The sequence below is a fragment of the Erythrolamprus reginae genome, chromosome 4 (assembly GCF_031021105.1).
Source record: "Erythrolamprus reginae isolate rEryReg1 chromosome 4, rEryReg1.hap1, whole genome shotgun sequence".
Lineage (NCBI taxonomy): Eukaryota > Metazoa > Chordata > Lepidosauria > Squamata > Dipsadidae > Erythrolamprus > Erythrolamprus reginae.
In genome coordinates this window covers 81,403,137-81,422,539 of record NC_091953.1, presented here as the reverse complement: position 1 = coordinate 81,422,539, position 19,403 = coordinate 81,403,137, and the positions used below count along the sequence as shown (strand labels likewise).

Genomic DNA, 19,403 nt, shown 5'->3' with positions numbered 1-19,403 from the left:
GCAAAAGAGGCATCCTGGAAGCATGGTATTGCCAAATATATTTGCAGGAGGAGCTACCACATTTCTATTGAACATATACCATATTTTTCAGAGTATAAAATACAGCGGAGTATAAGATGCACCGGAGTATAAGATGCACCTTAGTTTTGTGGGATGAAAACAAGAAAAAAAGGCCTCTGCCTCCCAGCAATTTGCCAAACAGCAAACAGCACAGATGATATACAATGTTTGCTATATATTTCTGTGCATGTATGCCTGATCCATAGAAATAGCAATGGCAGTATATTAATGCCAGAAAGTTTTCTTAAATGTAATCACACTAACTCCTCCCAATTATTTAAATAGATCTACTCCAAACATGACTAAGTCAGGATTTAATTCAGCTGCTTTATCTTAGTACTAAACAGGACACAGTAAAATTTCAGACTACAGGGCTGTTAAAACTGATGTGGCTTTCTGGAAGTATACATTATTCTCTATTACAGTGGTACCTCTACTTAAGAACTTAATTAGTTCTGTGACCAGTTCTCAAGTAGAAAGGTTTGTAAGTAGAAACAATTTTTCACATCAATGCAAAAGCAAATAATGCGTGCAAACCCATTAGGAAAGAAATAAAAGCTCAGAATTTGGGTGGGAGGAAGAGGAGGAGGAAGAGGAGGACAGTCGCTGCCAAAGGAAGAAGGTAAGGTGAAGGGAATCAACAAAATCCAAAACTTTAAGGCTTAAAAAAAAAAGAGGGACTCTGAGGCAGCGAGGAGGAGCACGCGCCTCTCATACACTATGCCAGAGAGAGAAACCTAGGTGGGCAAGCGGGGGAAACCTCCCGCTCCTTTGACTGAAAGTCTGCAGCTGCTGCTGCTGCTACCTGCTTCCTCTTCCTTCCCATGCTGAAGGACTCCCCTCTTCTCTCACTCGCTCGCTTTGTAGCTGGCACCTTTCCTTCACTGTGGTGACTACTCAGTTTGGCTGAAGCCAGGTTGATTCAGCCAGGGTGAAGCGCCCCCTTTTGCCTTTCCATGCCCAGATGCTCCAGGAGGCAACCTCACACCGGGTGTGTGGGAGGCAGTGCGATGGAGTCATCACAGCAAAGTGGTTTATTCCCTCTCCAAGCGCCCAGAGAAAGGAAAATGCTCCGTTCGCTCTGGACTGCCAAAGCCTCCTTAAGTGCCATCAAAAGGCTCCTCTGGCAGCCCAGAAAAGCCCGAGATGGCCGGGATTAAAGGGGAAATGGCAGGAAACTGGCTGGGCCTTCGTGCCACTCTCAAATTTCCTGTGAAATTTTTCCAGGCTCGTGTTTTTAAGTAGAAAATGGTTCTTAAGAAGAGGCAAAAAAAAATCTTGAACACCCGGTTCTTATCTAGAAAAGTTCTTAAGTAGAGGCGTTCTTAAGTAGAGATACCACTGTATTTAAAAGAAGATACAATAGTACTGGGCCTCTTCAGATCAAGCATTTATTATAAAAAGCTTTTTTCATTTTGTTAAGTTGTCTAAAACTATAATAAGGCAGTCTTAAAAAATAAACCTAATTTGAACATTCTATAGTTATTGACCTACCTCCTTGAATCCAGATTCAGCAAATGATTAGCACAAGAAAATAAAATTCTACCTTCCTCTCCCTCTCAATTTGCCTACATGCAACTAGTTTCAGTTTCAGTTTAGCACTGGCTGGCCTGTCTGCAGCCTCAAATAGCTGAGTGTTGGGAAGCTGATAATGAGTTGCTTGGCTTAACAGGCTCTTCCCTGTTTTCTGCAAGAGGTAAATTGCTGGGAGGCAGAGGCCAAAGAGTGGGGGTGGCTGGGTGTGTGGGTCTACATTTGGTGTACAAGAAGCACCCATATTTTCACCCTCTTTTGGGGGGCAAAAAGGTGTGTATTATACTCCAAAAATACAGTAGGTTCTTCTATGCTCCAATTTTGGTGCCATACTGCCTTCAGATAAGCTTTTTTTTATAAAAAAATGCGCTTGTCTTTAGTTTTAAATGAAAATTGTCATTGTATTAGTATCCTCATGGGTCAGTATTGGATAATCAGGAATGCATGCAAATACCGTCATAAATATAGATTGTCCAATAAATGGGTGATTATTTGCAAAGCCCAATTATGTGAACATATTAATGAACTTAATAAACTTATTAACGAACTCACAGATGTATAGAACACCAATTGGTATCAACAAAAAAAAGCAATATTTGCAGGGAGCAGGGCTCTCTGCAGGTTTCACAGTCCGAAGCAATAGAGAAGACAATGATATATGAAATAATATTGTTTTTTCCAATGCTTCAGATTATGAAATTATATATCCATGTTTACATATTTTTAAGTGCTGTTTTCCTGCCATGGTTGCAATTGTTACATTTAATATATAGAATCATCAATTACAAATTATTCACATGTAGAATACATAGGATGCAATTGATTCTGTTATTATTCCCAGGCTCCCATTTCAAAAGCAGAAGTTTAAGGCTTTGCCTATGGCAAGGTTTGTTTCCTCTCCTTCTTCTATAGCCTCCAAGTTTCCCAGTTAGAAGTTGTTGGGGAATATGATCAATAGAGGATGGAGAAAAGCAGAGAGACAATAAAGATAAGCTATGATTCTAAGAGGAGTAATTGTGAGCTCATAGTGTCTAATTTTTCTTCTTCTTCTTCCCAACTTTAATCTTATCCCTGTTAGAAACCAGCCACTTTTTTTCAAGACTTTTAAGGAAAGATAGTTTATTGATTGATTAGTCTCATCAGCATGTCAAAAAGACTCTTAGGGTGGAAATAACCTTGTCTTTGACAGACTTTAATTTTCTATTTTCCCCTTTAAATCCTCTCCCCCCCCACACACACACAACTACATGGATACACATAAGCTGAAATTTGCACTTTTCATCCATTTGAGAAATTTCTGATGTTTCATGTTAAAAAGCAAAAAAAAGCAAAAGCAAATTAAAAAGTGCTGAAATGTAACTGGTTCCTCGTAAAGTTTCAATGATGTGATGAGATGTGGTGCGAATAGGATACCTGCAATCTGTAAGTTGGTCAAGCTCCTCTATTCCCTATTCTACATAGCAGGGGTCCCCAAGCTTTTTACACAAGGGGCCAGTTCATTGTCCCTCGAACTGTTGGAGGGCCGGACTATTAAAAAAACCTATGAACAAATCCCTACGCACACTGCACATACCTTATTTTAAAGTATAAAACAAAATGGGAACATACTATTTAGAGGGGGGGGGGAAAGAAATCTGAAATTCATATATGTTTATGTTTTGTTTTTAATTTTCTTTTGTTAACATCTGATTGGCTATACAAGGTTTTCTTGGTTTATAGAAAAATATATAAAGAAAGAAGAAAGCACTTTGGCATAATGATTAATAAGTTAGAAATATAATTGGTGTACTTTTTGAAGGAACATTAAAGAGATAATTTAATTAAAAGAAAAGTATGTACCTGTGCTCCTGTCACTCACCCGTGGGCTGGATAAATGGCCTCAGCGGGCCGCATGCGGCCCATGGGCCGTAGTTTGGGGACCGCTGCTACATAGTGTACTTCGTAAGATCTAGTGAAGCTGGTGGAATTTGTGTGTGTGTGTGCGCGCACGCGGAGGGAAGATCTGGTGGACCAGTCTTTAGAACAGTGATTCTCGACCTTAGCCAGTTTGATATATATGGACTTCAACTCCCAGAATTCCCCAGCGAACATGTCTGGCTGAGGAATTCCAGGAATTAGACCACATTTAGAAGCTAGCCACTATGCTTGGCCAGGGTTTTTTTAATTAAAAAGAAACACTGTAATTTAATTTATTGAAATCTCAATGCCACAATACCTCATGCAAGTGTTTTAATTGAAATTGGAGTGGATTGTGACTTGATAAATACACATCACATTCTCTTATAGGGGGCTTCCATTGAAACATAGAATACCTTTTATTTTTTAACAGGAAGGATTTCTGTTAGCCAATGGGCTTCTGCCATGGAATCAGTTCTGCATCTTGACCTACCCTGGAGAACTCTCCGTTCTCGACTAGTTTGCCTGGCTCCAGATGGAAGTGTGGAATATCTTTCATGCTTTGACAGTTTAGAAATCATACTACCAATCAAAGAGGTGAGGTGATTTGGGAAAAGGATGATCAACTTTTTTTTCAGACGGTCTGACCTTTATTTTGAATAATAGGCTGGACATTCCAAAGAGAGACAGGGCAGGACAAAATCACATGCAGAGACAGAAGAAAAAAATGTTATTATTTCATTTAAATTTAATTATATTTATTTTAATATCTCTCTCTATATATATTAAATATAATTACTGTGATCATATCCTATATATTTATGCATATGCAATTTTAAAAAGGAAACAGAAACATATATGCTTCTCATACTGATAAAAACTGGTCTTGTTTTGTATTGTGGCCTGTCCCTGTTCTGCTCAGCTGATCACAGATTTCGAGGATCAAGAGATGGGTGTATTTTGGTATCCTAGGCCAGTGTACCTGGCACCCGAGTCTCAGAGTGGAGAAGATGTGGAGTTAGAGGCTGAAAGCCAACCAGAGACTGTGGCACTTCCGGAGGTGTTATTGAGTGACTCAGGAGATGACGAAGAGCCACTTATAGACACAAGGGTGTGCAGAACTATGAGCAGGCAGGATTATTTGAAGAGAAAGAGGTTTAGTTGTGAATAGCTCTATAGAACACTTGGTCAGGCCTTCTGGCTATATGAGGTCTCAGGAGGAATCAGTGCGAGTGACAACATTCAAACAAGGTGAGCACCTGGTGTTTTAGAGAGCATGTTTGCTTCAAGACAGCTTTAAATATTTACAATCTGCCCATCCGGGACTTCTGCCAAGATGCTGTGAGTTAAAGTGATTAATAGACCCTTCAAAAGACTTTTAATGAGTTCTTGGATTCCGTCCTGAAAAGGTCATTAGCTATGGACTGCTGTCCAGTTTCTGATAATGTTCTTCTTACCTTTAACCATTTTATGCTATGAACATTTTTGACCAATATATGGCCTTTTTATACCTTTCCAGCTGTTTCTGTTTGTGAATTTATTTTCTGGGTTGTACGCCTTAATTTAGGAAATGGCTGAATTAACAGCATTGTTAATGTGGTTTGTATAATACACTGTACTATTAATTTTATTTAGAAACATGTTGATACAATTGTGCAATGTGCTTCTTATTGTATACATAGGAAGATATGCTTCTTAGTGTATACATTAGACTCTTTCTTAAGAGAATTTTCTTTTTAAATATGTAGGATAAAAAAACAGCAAAGTAACCATTAGATAAACGTTTGGAGGAGATAGTACATTAAAAGTTAAATTTGGAAGTTTTCTTAGTATAATGCATATCTTCCTTTCAATTAAATTTTAAATTAAAATCCTTTAGAATTTGGATTCTGGATGTTGGATTTCTATGGAACAAATTGTATTTTAAGATATATTTTTTCAAGATGTAAAATAGTTTGCAGTACAGGTAATCCTTGGGTTATGAGCATTCCCTTAGTGAATGTTTGCAGTTACATGATCAGCACCCACTCATGTTTCTGAACAAGGCCTGAAACTTCGAATCTTGCAGCACCATGGCAGTTGTTCACCCTTATAAACAACTGCAGAGGCTCTTTGATATTTTTCTTTCATGTTTCTAATCAAAATAGAGCTTCTGAAAGGCAGGTCCGCCAATCAAAAGCTCTTTCAGCTGTCCAGAGACCTCATCCAGCACCGAAAGGGATGCCCCATTCAACATCTGCTCATCAGAAGCCCTGTTCCACTGTCCAGAGGCCTCATCTAGCCCACAGGTCAAAATAGAGCTTCTGAGGGACACATCTGCCCCCAGAAGCCCCATTTGGCCTTCTAAAAACCTTGTCTGAAACCTTGTTGGCCAAAGTCCTCAAAGAGGGGTGGTATATAAATCAAATAAATAAATCCGCCCTGAGTCTGCGGAGAGGGGTGGCATACAAATCTAATCTAAATCTAATAAATAAATCCAATAAATAAATCCAATAAACAAACAAACAAACAAATAAATAAAATGTAGCTTCTGAGGGATACATCCACCCTCAGAAGCCCCATTCGGCCATCCAAATGCCTTGCCTGAAATCTTGCTGGCTGAAATGGAGTTTCTGAGGGGTGGATGTGCCTCTCAGAAGCCCTGTTTGGCCATTCAGAGGCCTCACCCAGCTGTCACAGAGCTTCTGCCCCTCAGAAGCTCTGGTCAGTCATCCAGAGACCTCACCGCCTGGCCAGGGGCCTTGCCTGGCCTGCAGACTGAAATGGAGCTTCTGAGAGGCAATTCACCCCTCAGAAGCCTTGTTTCACCATCCAGAGGCCTGATGTGGAAACGGAAATGGAACTTCTGAGGGACCGAAATGGAACTTCTGAGGGGCACATCTACCTCTAAGAACCCCCATTTGGCCATCTAAGGCCTCACCCAGCACCTTGCTGACCAAAATGGAGCTTCTGAGGGGCGCATCTGGCCAGCAAGGTGCTGGATAGTGAAGGGCTGCATTTACCTTTCCCTACCGGATCAGTCCCGGAGGCCAGTGCAGGCGCACATGTGGGCGGTGGCAGGCACACGCACTCCCGTGCAAGAATTTGCTTCTTCGCATGTGTGGGAGCAAAGAAATCGATGAAAATTGCCAAGATCTCGCACGAGGATGTTCGCACGCATGAGATTCTCACGATTTCTTTGCTTCTGTGCATGTGCGGAAGGAAATTCTTGCACAGGGTGTGCGGCATCATGGCAGGGATGCACAGATGCACATGCATCACCATTTCTGCTAATGGATCGGCAATCTCAGACATACTGGGGGCAGCCCAACACCGGTGCTGGAGGAGGCCTCTCGACAGCCCTCAGAAGCTTCATTTCGGCCAGCAAGGGGCACACAAAACTGGAGAGGAGACTGCTTGCTAGATTTTCACAAGGTAGGTGACCCACTGCAGCAAGTTGGGTGGGCAAAGAAATTTGGGGAGCATGAGGTATTTTAGTGGGTTGGGAGTGCCTTGAGTGGTCTTAGGCACATGGCTTGTTCCATCAGTAGGCTCCCATAGACCTTCCCCACCCTGAAATACCTCCTGTGCACTTAACAAGCGTCATATTCGATTATCGAATGCATGAGCAAAAGGAAGAGTGATTGCATTCATACTGTAGTACGAAATTCACTCCCATGAATCCTTAGGTTATTAATGCAGTGGGCAGGCTGCATTACATTCGTAACTTGAGGACTATCTGTATTGTGATTTCAGTCATGGACTGGGTATTGTATAATTTCTAATCTGTCTCATTCTCTCACTCTCTCTTTATCATATTTTAGGTTCAACCATATTTGGTTGAAACTCTGTGTAGATACAAAGCTGACTTGGAGATTATCTTTAATATGATTGACCAAGACCATTCTGGTATGTTAAAACTTTAGCTTCCCAAAAATAATGCCATAGGATCAGAATCATAATCAGAATAGAGCTGGAAGGGACCTTGAAGGTCTTCAGCCTCCTACTCAAGTATATCATTTCAGTCTCTTGTCCTCACTGTTAGGAAGTTTCTCCTTCTCCTTGTTTAGTTTCCATCAACTGTTTCTTGTCCTGCCCTCTAATGCTTTGGAAAATAAATTGGTCCCCTCCTCTTTGTGGCAGCCCCTCAAATACTGGAATACTGTTATCAGTCTCATACTGCTATGAGCCTCAGTGGTGCAGTGGTGAGAGTGCAGCACGGCAGCTACTTCTGCTGACTCCCAGTTGCCTGCAATTTGGCAGTTCAAACACCACCAGGCTCAAGGTCGACTCAGCCTTCCATCCTTCCAAGGTGTATCAAATGAGGACTCAAATTGTTGGGGACAATATGCTAAGTCTGTAAACTGCTTAGGGAGAGCTATAAAGCACTGTAAAGTGGTATATAAATCTAAGTGCTATTGCTATTATGTCTCTTTCTTTTCTCTAGTCTAGCCGAACCCAAATCCTGCAACTATTCTTCATATGTTTTAGTCTCAAGACCTTTAATCGTCTTAGTTTCTCTTCTTTGCACTTTTTCCAAAGTTTCATCATTTTTTTTGTAATGTGGTGATCAAAACTTGATGCAGTATTGCAGGTGTGGTCTTACCAAAGCTTCATAAAGCGGTACTAATACTTCACATGATTTTGATTCTATGCCTCAGTTTATACAACCAAGGATTGTATTAGGTTTTTTTAGCTGTTGTTCCACATTACTGATTCTTATTTAAGTGATTGTCCACTAGGACTCCAAGGTCCCTCTCATAGTTACTGTTTTTGAGCCATGTTTCACCTAATCTGTACATGTACATTTGGTTTTGGGTTGTTGGCTTGAGCTTTGAGCTTTATAATTTGATTGCAAACATTTCATCACCATTTGAGGAGACATCATCTGTGCACTTTAAATTGTGCATGTCTGTCAGAACACTAGCCATTAAATACTTTTTTATGTGATGCAAATGAGTATGGGTGTTGTTTATTCGGCTACTTCTGAGTTATGATCTGATTTTGAATTGTTCGATTGGCAGGCTGTTGTTACGGAGACATAGTCTTTGGTTTTAAGTACTGTCTGTCATAGTTCCCTCTAAGCTGAGCAGTGAGCAATCGCTCACTTAAAAATCATCAACAACTCAGAGTTTTCCAAACCTGCCCAGAAGCCGAGAGGGAAATTTTATTATTATTTCTGTGCCGCCCAGTCCCAAAGGGACTGCTGCTCAGACACTATACTTTTCCGCCCACCCCCAAAAAAGATTAGAGAGAACACTGCTGTCTGTGTGTTACAAATTAGCATTAGGGTGTCAAATACATTTGAATCACCTTGACGTGTCCAATGTTGCTTATATGTAGTTTCAAGTTCTACATTGTTTTCTTCAGACTCAATTCTAATTGCATTCTCATGTAGAACTAACATACAGTATATAGATCCTGTATGAAAATTTGCAATGCTTTTTGTAACACCAGTTTTCCCTTTGTTTAGGCCTTATTTCTGCTGATGAATTCCGCCAAACATGGAAACTCTTTAATGCACATGTGAAGAATGATGTGAGTGATGAATCCATTGACAGTTTAGCTCGCAACATGGATTTTAATAAAGATGGTAGTATTGACTTCAATGAATTTCTGGAGGCTTTCCATATGGTACATAAATTTAGTTACAATTATCAGATTTCTTGAAGAAAGAGAAAGCCCTTCTTCTTTATATATTTATGTTTTATAAAACATGACAAATTTGTTAATGAGAAAAAAAATATAGGATGGTTGAGATGACTTAAGGAATAATTTAAGTGATTTAAATAATGTCATATTTTAATTTTATTCTTTTAAAACTCTCCATAAACACATTTTTCTTATATAAATTGCAGATATTTATTGTTTTTCCTAAGTTAGCATCTTCAAGATATATTAATTTTCATCTTCCATAATTCTTAGCACAAGCATTACTCATACTGTTGAGATATGCTTAGCAAGAGACAAGAATCATGAACATCTTACCTGTATACTTCTCTGATGAGTCATAAACTGACGTATCATCTTCATACTTTTATCATTGTATCATCTTCATACTCATTCCTTGTGTGTTCTTATGACATGTGAAATTGAGAAACAACTATATGTTATAGAATAGCCAGAACCTATTTTACTGTATTTTTCAGAATATAAGATGCACGTTAGTTTTAGGAGAGGAAAACAAGGGATGGGGGAATCTAAATCTGTCTCCCAGCAAACAGCACAGATGTCATACACTGTTTGTTGTGTGCCTGACCTATAGAAATGGCAAAGAATTGGAGAAGTGTACATTATGGCAGTATATTAATATTAAATGTAGTCACACTAACTCCTCCCAATTATTTAAATAGATCTACTCCAAACACGACTAAGTTTAACTCTGCTGCCTTATCTTAATGTTAAACAGGACACTGCTACATTTCAGATTATACTTGTACAGATGCTGTTAAAATTGATGTGGCTTTCTGGAAGTATACATTATCCTCTGCTATTTAAAAAAAGACACAATGCCACTGGACCTCTTCAGATCAAGCATTTATTTTAAAAAGTTTCTTCATTTTGTCTAGAACAATAATAAATCAGTCTTTGAAAAATAAGTCTAATAATTTGAATATTCTATAGACATTTATAGTTATTGACTTACATCCAGTTTCAGCAATCTGATTAGCACAAGAAAATTAAATTCCTCTGCCTCTCCCTGCCAGCAATTTGCCTCCTTGCAGCTTTAGTTTCATTTTTCTTTTAGAACATGGGCCTGCCTGCAGCTTCAATCAGCTGCTGGTTGGGAGGCCGATATCAGTTACTTGTGATAATCAGGCACTGCACTGTTTGTTGTAAGGAGGTAAATTGCTGGGAGGCAGACGCTGAAGAGTGGGGGGTAGCTGGGTGGGGCTACATTTGGTATATAAGACGCACCCAAGTTTTCAACCTCTTTTTTGGGGGTAAAAAGGTGCATCTTATATTCCAAAAAATATCACTAATTATAGAATATTGAGGACAAGAGGCATGAAAAATTAGTAATTCTACAAGTATAAGCAGGTTTTTTTTACTATAGCTGTTTACTAGTTTGGCATGTCAGAAATTACAAATATAATATTAGCTGTATCCAAGTATAGGCCTCTAAACATATCTATAGTGCCATCAACAATAGGAAGCCCTCAGGCAAAAAGTGATGGAAGATTATAGATGATTCTGTATAATTTTGGTTAATAAACTTTTAAATCTATCAAATGATCATGTTTATACAATAAATTTCATATTTCAATTGTAATACCATCACTCTGTTAAACAAATAATTCCTTCAACACTGTCAAGCTATTTACTAAGTCTGCACCACTATTAATCTTCTCATCATTCCCATCACCCATCGCTTCCCACAAATGGCTGTATGATTGTAACTTTGTTGCTTGCACCCTTACAATTCATATTGACTGATTCCTAATAAAATTTGATTGCTTCTTTGTACTCAGACTATAATTAAGTGTCGTACCTTTCAGTTCTTGACAAACCTATATTTTCCTTTATGTACACTGAGAGCATATTTCAAGACAAATTCCTTGTATGTCCAATCACACTTGGCCAATAAAATTCTATTATATTATATTCTAATTATATAATTTTTTCCTTTTTCTACATTTCCCCCTACCCACTTTTAGTCTGAAAAATATGATACAGCTTATAGTATGACTTTTTTTCTGAGTAAAAACCCCCCGATGTAAACATGGCATCAGTTCCTCACTGAAGAGTTTCTCCAGCCCCTGCAAGATACTGAGATGAATTCACTAAAGAGAGATCTACAAACCCCAATTATCTTGGCACTTTGTACTCAGCAATAGAATCAATGCATTGTTCAATTTGGCTTCCTGGAAATATTTCCCTTAAACCTTGTTTTTCCTTGGCTGCTTTTATGTTGTGGTTCTCATGCACCACAAGTAAAATATATTTTGCTCTTGAACTGTTATAATTCTTCCCGAAAGAAGTAACTTTCAAAAACTGTCTAAATAAATGAATGAATGGAGGAAAGTGCCATAGAGAAGTTGGATCCTGCTATAAAGAAGAGGAGAAGGGAGAAGAGAGAAGAGGAAGGGAAGAGACTAAATTCTGAAGGCATGTGGGTGGAGGGTCATTGTTAGATCTTCAGTGGGGAAATGCTGTTGAATACTATAGTTACAAAGAATGTGTTCTGGATTCTGGTTAGAACTTTGGTTAAATTGGAAATAACACTTACTGAATGCAGAGTTTTATAAACAACAACTCCATCTTTATTTCTCCTCTCCTCTGTATTCAAAATGCATTACAGGCAGTCAAATTCTTTCTTCTCATATTTTAACGATTAGAGCACACAAAAGCATTCCTCCAGACCTCCTCCCTTATCTTAAGATTTATGTCTAGGCAGCATAGTTCAAAGCAATAAAAAACAGCTGTTAAATAGCAGATAATAAACTAGCTTACCGGCACACGTCCATGATAAATTTACAACATTGAGAACTCTGGCCTTCTTCCCCACTGGCACCCGGACGTGACAAATAAAGCACTTCAGTGATTAACCCGTTCCTCCCCTTAATATCTCTTCCCTAACACTTGTTCCCTGCGTCTCTGTACCCTCCTGAAATGCGGATTTAACCATGTATTATCTGTCTCTTCTTCACTGGAGTCTGGGCTCATAGCAATGTCCTGTGGCTGGCCTCCCACCTGTTCTAACACCTGTAACCCAAGACCTGCCACTAATTCATAAACACTATCTAAATCAGAATCTGCAAACTCTTCAACATTTTCCAACTGACCAGGAGTATATACAACAGAATGTAGGAATGATATTTCTGTCCTTGAAACATGAATAATTACTCTTCATTTTCAGCTCTGAAGATAGTCAAAGAGCTAATAAAAAAGCTAATTTATGTAGAATGCAATCCTTTATTTTATTTTGGCATTTCTCCAACTCCTTTTAAAATAATTAATTTTGTTGCATATAGGTCGATCCTGAAGCTGAAATATGCATAGACATTTTTAATTGTAGTTATTTCATATGCATATTCTTTCCTACTGTTGAGACTTTGGAAAAAGTGCAGAGAGAAGCAACTAAGCAGTTGAGATAATTTAGAGGCTGGAGAAAAAAAAACATGGAGAACGATTACAAGAATTGGGTATGGCCAGCCTAGAGAAAGAAAGACTAAGGTTGATATGATAACAGTATTCCGGTATTTGAGGGGCTGCCACAAAGAAGAGGGGGTCAACTTATTTTCTAAAGCACCAGAAGGCAAGATAAGAAACTAATCAAGGAGAGAATAAGGAGAAACTTGCTAACAGTGAGGGCAATTTATCAGTGGACTAATTTGGCTTCAGAAGTTGTAGGTGCGTCATCACTGGATGTCTTTAAGAAAAGACTGGCCAAATGCTTATCTGAAATGGTATAACAGGGTGTAGGACTAGAAGACCTCCAAGGTCCCTTCCAGCTATATTCTGATTGAACAATTGAATGAAAAACAACGCCAGTGAGTTCCATTCAGTTGGCTTCAGTTTTGTTTACAACTTCAACATAAATAAAAATAGCAAAACATTTCATTCTGAATTATGAATAGCACTCTAAATGTTGCTTATACCAACTTGCTTTAAAGTATAACTTTATTAACATGAGACACTATTTAAAAATACACAACTAACAGTGCAGTTATTTTAACATGTTCCTAGTATTTTAGCTAATAGTGGTAGCCTTACAAGTAATTTCTTATTACTAACAATGAATTGGTATATTCAACAGCTGTACTATGACTTAGTTCATTGGACATTTTTCTTCGCTATTATTATATACGAAAATTTAAAATTCCCACAATGGAGGGAAATGTACAAAGATCCTGAAAAAAATGATTCAAATATTGTTTTGGAGAGCAGGAACAGGCAAACGTATTTGGCAACACTTAATAGTTAAATAAACATTATATATAGCAGTAATTTAGTTGCTGGATTTTATTTTCTGTATAAAAGGCTTGCAACAATTTTACATCAAGTGGCAAGGACTTTTCTGATGCTTATTCTAAAATCTTCCTATAGATACATGGAACCTACCTGAGGAACAATTTAAACCATCTTTAAGATCTCTCTCCATACAAAAAATTGAAAACATAGCTCTTCAATCACTAGAGGACAAGTAGTGATTGAAGAGCTATGTTTTCAATTTTTTGTCTCTTTTCTAGGGCTGAGTGTGAGTGGAACAGCCCAAGGTCACTCAGTTGGGTTCGTTCCTAAGGAAGGACTAGAACCAGGGGTGGCCTACTGCCTGGACGGAAGTGGGGGGAATGCAGTGGAGTAGCAAAAATAGAGCTCCACCCCAGAGCACCCAATTTGCACTGAAAGATGTTGAAAGAAAATGCAGGGCATCTTGCATAAGCCACGCCCACAGTGTGGTAGTATCCCTTCACTGACTAGAACTCATGGTCTGCCGGTAAAACATACATTAGCTGTTCAGCCAGTGATTCAGATGGGAGCAGAGGTTCTATCTATTGGTTTGCTGGCTAGAAATGCTTTCTTTTTTACTGCATTGTTTTTTAGATTTCCCTGCTTTAGTACTCCCAAACCTCTAAATACCCATTTCCGTCTTTATACTACTCCTTTCCATGAAATATTTTCCATTAATTCAGTGCTTCTCAAATAGTAGGTACGGAGCGATGCTGGGGGGGGGGGCACGTGTGACCCCGGGGATCATGCATGGCCCCTCTTGGTCAATTCCCCCAGATGGGGATTGTTTTCCCAGTTGCACGCTGCTCCGAGCCCAGAAGAGAAGGTGGCCAGGTGGGGCAGGATGGCTGCGTGGGTTCTTACTGTTCTCGGCAGGCGCCACAATAGCTATGAACAGCATGGTGAACCTGCTGCTGGACAAAAAGGAGCATCCTCTGCAGCTAAGCGAAATCTTCAAATGGCAGCTTAACGCCTCCTTCCACAACATTTGCTGTGAGTGCCTGGCAGAGGCGGCGCTTATGGGCCAGGCCAGTGACCACAATAGCCTATGCCTGCCTAACGAAAAACAGGCTCCACTGAGTTCAGTGTGATTTATTCCCAGGTAAGTGGATAGAGCAGCCTTCCCCAGCCAATAGTTTGCTTGCAGCTTATAATAAGTAAAATAATAAATATTAACACTAAAATTCCATTGGGGCCTAGATCGGGGGGGGGAGGGCGCAAAATGTTTACTTCTTCCTGTGGGGAGGGGTGTAACAGAAAATAATTGAGAAGCACTGCATTAATTTCAGCTTAGATTCATGCTAGTTTTAATAGTGATCCCCCTCTTCATAAATGCAGAATAGGACTCATTTTATTATGACAATAATAATGTTATATATAATTTTAACATTATAATTTATAATGTTAAAAATTAAAAATTATAAATTAACATTGATATGCTTAAATTTAACTGACAATACAAAATTCAACACCTGAAGCAGATTTGTATGTGTCCCTGTGTGTGCACATGTGCATGATAGAAAGCTACTTCTCTCCTTTTAAAATTAAACTTAGCTTCTTTCCCCCCTGCATCAATAAGACAATGATTAATTGCAGGTCCAAGATGATCCAGACAATGCTCTGCAGGAGATCTGCACAGAAGTGTGCCGTTGATCTTGCTCCCAGGCTGAGATCTTATGTTCATGGTAAAATGATGCAGGTAATGTTGAGGTAGCATGAGGAGCTACAGGGCAGCCTTTCCCAGCAGTCTCCAGATGTAGCGGGACTCTTCTTCCAGAAGTCCTAGCCACTGAGGCTTCAAAAAATTATGATTATAGGAAAAATCCTCTAACAACGGATGCTTGCATTTTGGACAGTTTACTGCATCAGGCAGCCTGTGCTTGGAAGAAATTCATGGAGATAACTAGCTACTGCTTTTGTTAGATAAGTCATGGTTCCATAGGCACCACTTGGAGCACTGTCATAGAAAAAGTAGCAGATACCTGTGGCTGCATCTTGTTCCAAAAAGCCATCAGCTGCTCCAAGGGATTTCTGGAGAGAAAAGTAAAGAGAAAGAAGTATATAAACACAAAACAATCCTCACTTAAAGAATGGTCAAATAACCCAGAGCATTATTTTTCAGAATAGGAATTCATCAGGGGCTGCTCCTCAGTCATGAATGAGCTGCTGAGATCTGTATACATGTAGATTTATTATATGAGAGTCAGTCATATTTTCCCTCCAATTCTATAATATGTTGTCAATTGAGAGTGGTGTCAATCAAAGTCAATATGAGTTTGCTCAAGTGCTGGAAGCCATTGCAAGGCAAAAGGTGAGTCATGCATTTCAAAATAGCAAGAGAGAATGATATTTTTCTGAGTATAAGATGCACCTTAGTTTTGGGGGAGGAAAATAGGGGGGGAATATACCTACCAGGCTAGCGTCCTTAGTCTATTCAGCTTCAACACATTATTTTATCCCCTGGTTAGGGCTGAAAAAGCCTTTTTCAGAGGGAGTAGGAATGAAAGCAAGCCTGCAAAGACTTAGGGCAGGAAAAACTGCTTTGAAGGGAGTAGGAATTTTTTTAAAATGCAGCAAGCCAGGAAAATCGTTAGCACCTAGTTAGGGCTGGAAAAAAAGCTTCAAAAAGCTACATTTGAAGTATAAGACATACCCAAATTTCAGCCTCTTTTAGGGAGGAAAGAGTCCTAAATCCTATAAAAGTCTCTCAGCATTTCAATCATTAAAATACATTCTTTCCACCCATTCTCTGTGATTCAGCCACTAGTGTATACACTCTCCCAAGTGACCAGATCTCTTGAAAGCATTAGCAAGGAATAAATAACAAGGGGGCTATATACCTGCACTCCCCAAGATAGCTGGCCTCCTTCCTTAACTATATTTATCCCACTGCTCAGCACTAGGCAGGCAAAAGGTTTTTGACTTATGTGGCCACCCCTGCTTTGCATTTTTTTTTGCAACTAGTTGATCATGGGTTTGCATGATGGAGTGCCAATTCCAGTATCCGGTATTTAAAGCAGTGGTTTTTAATTTATTTTTAAATTAAACTGATAATCTAGTGCAGAGCAGAGAGTGGCATGGTAGCCAAGTGAAGATGATCGCCTCCCACTTGGAAGGTTGAGAATTCAATCCTAGGCAGCCTCAGATATTTCTCTTTCAGGGCAGAAAGAGATAGTATCTGCTGCACACTCAACACAGGCATCAGGAAGGGCCTCCAGCCACTAAACGTTCAAGCTCCATTCAGTCGCCTGACTCTATCCCAAATTAAAGAATTACAAGGTCATAAAAAGAAAAAAATCTAGTGTAGATCAGATGGAATAACAGAGAGAATAGTATATGATTGATAAGAAATGCATGTATTATACAATTATTTTATTATAATAAAGGTCAGTGAAACTCAGGCTGAAGAATGAATCTAGAATAAATGAATAAATCTGCATACAGAGGTTTTGTTATTATTTTTCAGAAATCACATCCATAGATGGAAAAAGCCAATAAATTAAGCCACAATCCATAAATTGCTACAGAAAGAGAATTCAAACAGGGTTAACAGATCACAAAAACAAATTTATTTTGGGGGAGTTTAAACAGAATACAATGATCTGTTTAAGAAAGGAATGTATTTTTTCAATAGTCAATAGTGAATGGACTAGACAGTCATAGAACCAGAATGCAAGAATAATTTAACTGAATAAAAGCTAAATTCAAAATTAAATCCAACTTTTTTTCTGAATATGAGAAATGGGGAACCTGAGATACTGGCAGCATGAACAGCCCCCCCCCCCCCCGACTTAATTCTGCAGCTGTAAAAGCTTATTCAAGATTGAACTTGCCAACAGTTGATGTCAATATTCTGTTATTTTGAAGTAGGAAACCTCAAAACAAACAAACAAACAAAGCTCTAAAATAAGCCCGTCATAAATAAAATAGTCACAAAAGTCAGGAAGGCTTGCCCTATTATCTCTAAAGAAACTAGAAAAAAAATCACAAATCATGCATGTCTGATTTGACTATAATATTTTGTACTATCACTTGTTCGACTTAGGTGATTGCCACAAAATCCATTATATAATATAGATAAGCAAGAGTAAACAAACTGTTAAAGCTACAGGGATTTTTGGTATAATGCAGAGCCCAAATGTAGCTCTAATGAAAGGGTTGATATTAAAGATTGCCACAATCAAGTCCTTTCTAAAATATACAAAATATTAAGGATATTTGGCAATTGTTCTTTTAATTGTTTCAATAAATACCTTGCTTGAGAGAATGCAAATAAGAAAAGTAGCTGACAATAAGTCATTTCTCCGTATCTTGCCTTCAGGATTGAGCAACAAAATGGGTATTAACAGTGAATAGTGAAATAGGGTATATATAAATGGGGACTCTCCTATGGACCGCCTATCTAACAATCCTCTCAAATTCCACACATTTAAAAGTCTCTTTAGGTAAGAGGAAATCCTCCATACGGACAGGGGCGGCATATAAATCAAATCAAAAACAAACAAACAAACAAACAAACAAACAAACAAATTACACCTACCTGTTCCTGAAGGAAGAGGTCACTTGCTATGTGCACAATTCGATCCACATGAATTATACCCCCAATGCTGTTCACATCTATTTCTGACAATAGGGTCAGTACAAGGATGGCCTCCACTAATAGCTGTCTGTATTCAGGCTGGGGTACATGGTTCAGCACTGATTCCACATGGACAGCAAACTTAATTTCACAAGCAGTCATCTATAAGAAAATACAATATTGGTAGAAAAAAGGGAGAAAGAGAATAAGATTGACAAGAATGACATCACTGAAACTTCTAAAATGATCTTTGAATGTCAGTGATACTATAATTGCACTTGAAAGTACCTTAGAATCCAGGAACCAGACAAGGTTATATATATTCCACTGATAGCAGATACCTAAGAGTATACAGTACAGATGAAACTTGAAAAATTAAAATACTTTGCAAAAGTTCATTTATTTCAATAATTCAACATAAAAGGTGAAAATAATAAAAGACTCATTACATGCAACGCAATATTGTTCAAGCCGTGATTTGTCATAATTGTGATGATTATGGGATACAGTTCATGAAAACCCCAAATCCACAGTCTCAGAAAATTAGAATATTGTGAAAAGGTGCAATAATCCACGTTCAAAGGTCCTACTCTAATTAGACAATTAAGCCATAACACCTGCAAAGGGTTCCTGGGCCTTTAAATGGTCTCTCAGTCTGGTTCAGTAGGAATCACAATCATGGGAAAGACTGCTGACTGCAGAAAAACATCATTGACACCCTCCATAAGGAGGGGAAGCCTCAAAAGGTAATTGCAAATGAAGTTGGAGTTCCCAAAGTGCTGCATCAAAGCACATTAATAGAAAGTTATGTGGAAAGGAAAAGTGTGTGTGGGGGGGAAAGGTGCAAAAGGAGTAGGGATGACCGCAACCTGAATAGGATTGTCAGGAAAAGGCCATTCAACAATTTTGGGGACTTTCACAAGAAGAGGACTGAGGCTGGAATCAGTGCATCAAGAGCCCCCACACATAGACAGATCTTGGACATGGGCTTCAAATGTTGTATTCCTCTTGTCAAGGAACAACAAACACTAGAAGTGTCTTACCTCTGCTAAAGAAAAACAGACCTGGTCTGTTGCTCAGTGGTCCAAAGTCCTCTTTTCTGATGAGAGCATCTTTTGCATTTCATTTGGAAACAAGGACCCAGAGTGTAGAGTAAGAATGGAGAGCCATACACAGCAAGATGCTTGAAATCCAGTGTGAAGTTTCCACGGTCTGTGTTGATTTGGGGAACCATGTCATCTGCTGTTGTTGGTCAATTATGCTTCATTAAGTCCGGGGTCAATGCAGCTGTCTATTAGGAGATTTTGGAACACTTCATGCTTCCTTCCGCAGACGAGCTTTATGGGGATGCTGACTTCATTTTCCAGCTGGACTTGGAACCTGCCCACACTGCCAAAAGCAC

At 38.9% G+C, this 19,403-nt stretch overlaps 2 protein-coding genes across 4 annotated transcripts in view; one reads left to right on the top strand and one right to left on the bottom strand.

Annotated features, from left to right (window-relative positions):
• Window positions 1-9,138, top strand: part of PPEF1 (protein phosphatase with EF-hand domain 1) — a 61,025-nt gene extending 51,887 nt beyond the window's left edge. Inside the window, exons 14-16 of the mRNA XM_070750764.1 lie at window positions 3,923-4,086; window positions 7,293-7,377; window positions 8,942-9,138. Coding sequence (XP_070606865.1) covers window positions 3,923-4,086; window positions 7,293-7,377; window positions 8,942-9,138 — 446 coding nt within the window. The remainder of the gene's footprint in view (window positions 1-3,922; window positions 4,087-7,292; window positions 7,378-8,941) is intronic.
• Window positions 9,139-11,709: 2,571 nt separating this feature from the next.
• Window positions 11,710-19,403, bottom strand: part of PHKA2 (phosphorylase kinase regulatory subunit alpha 2) — a 105,111-nt gene continuing 97,417 nt past the window's right edge. For all 3 annotated transcript variants that reach the window (XM_070750744.1, XM_070750745.1, XM_070750746.1), the window contains 2 exons: window positions 17,963-18,163; window positions 11,710-15,453 (listed from right to left, as the gene is read on the bottom strand). In XM_070750744.1, coding sequence (XP_070606845.1) covers window positions 15,280-15,453; window positions 17,963-18,163 — 375 coding nt within the window. In that variant the 3' untranslated portion in view covers window positions 11,710-15,279. The remainder of the gene's footprint in view (window positions 15,454-17,962; window positions 18,164-19,403) is intronic.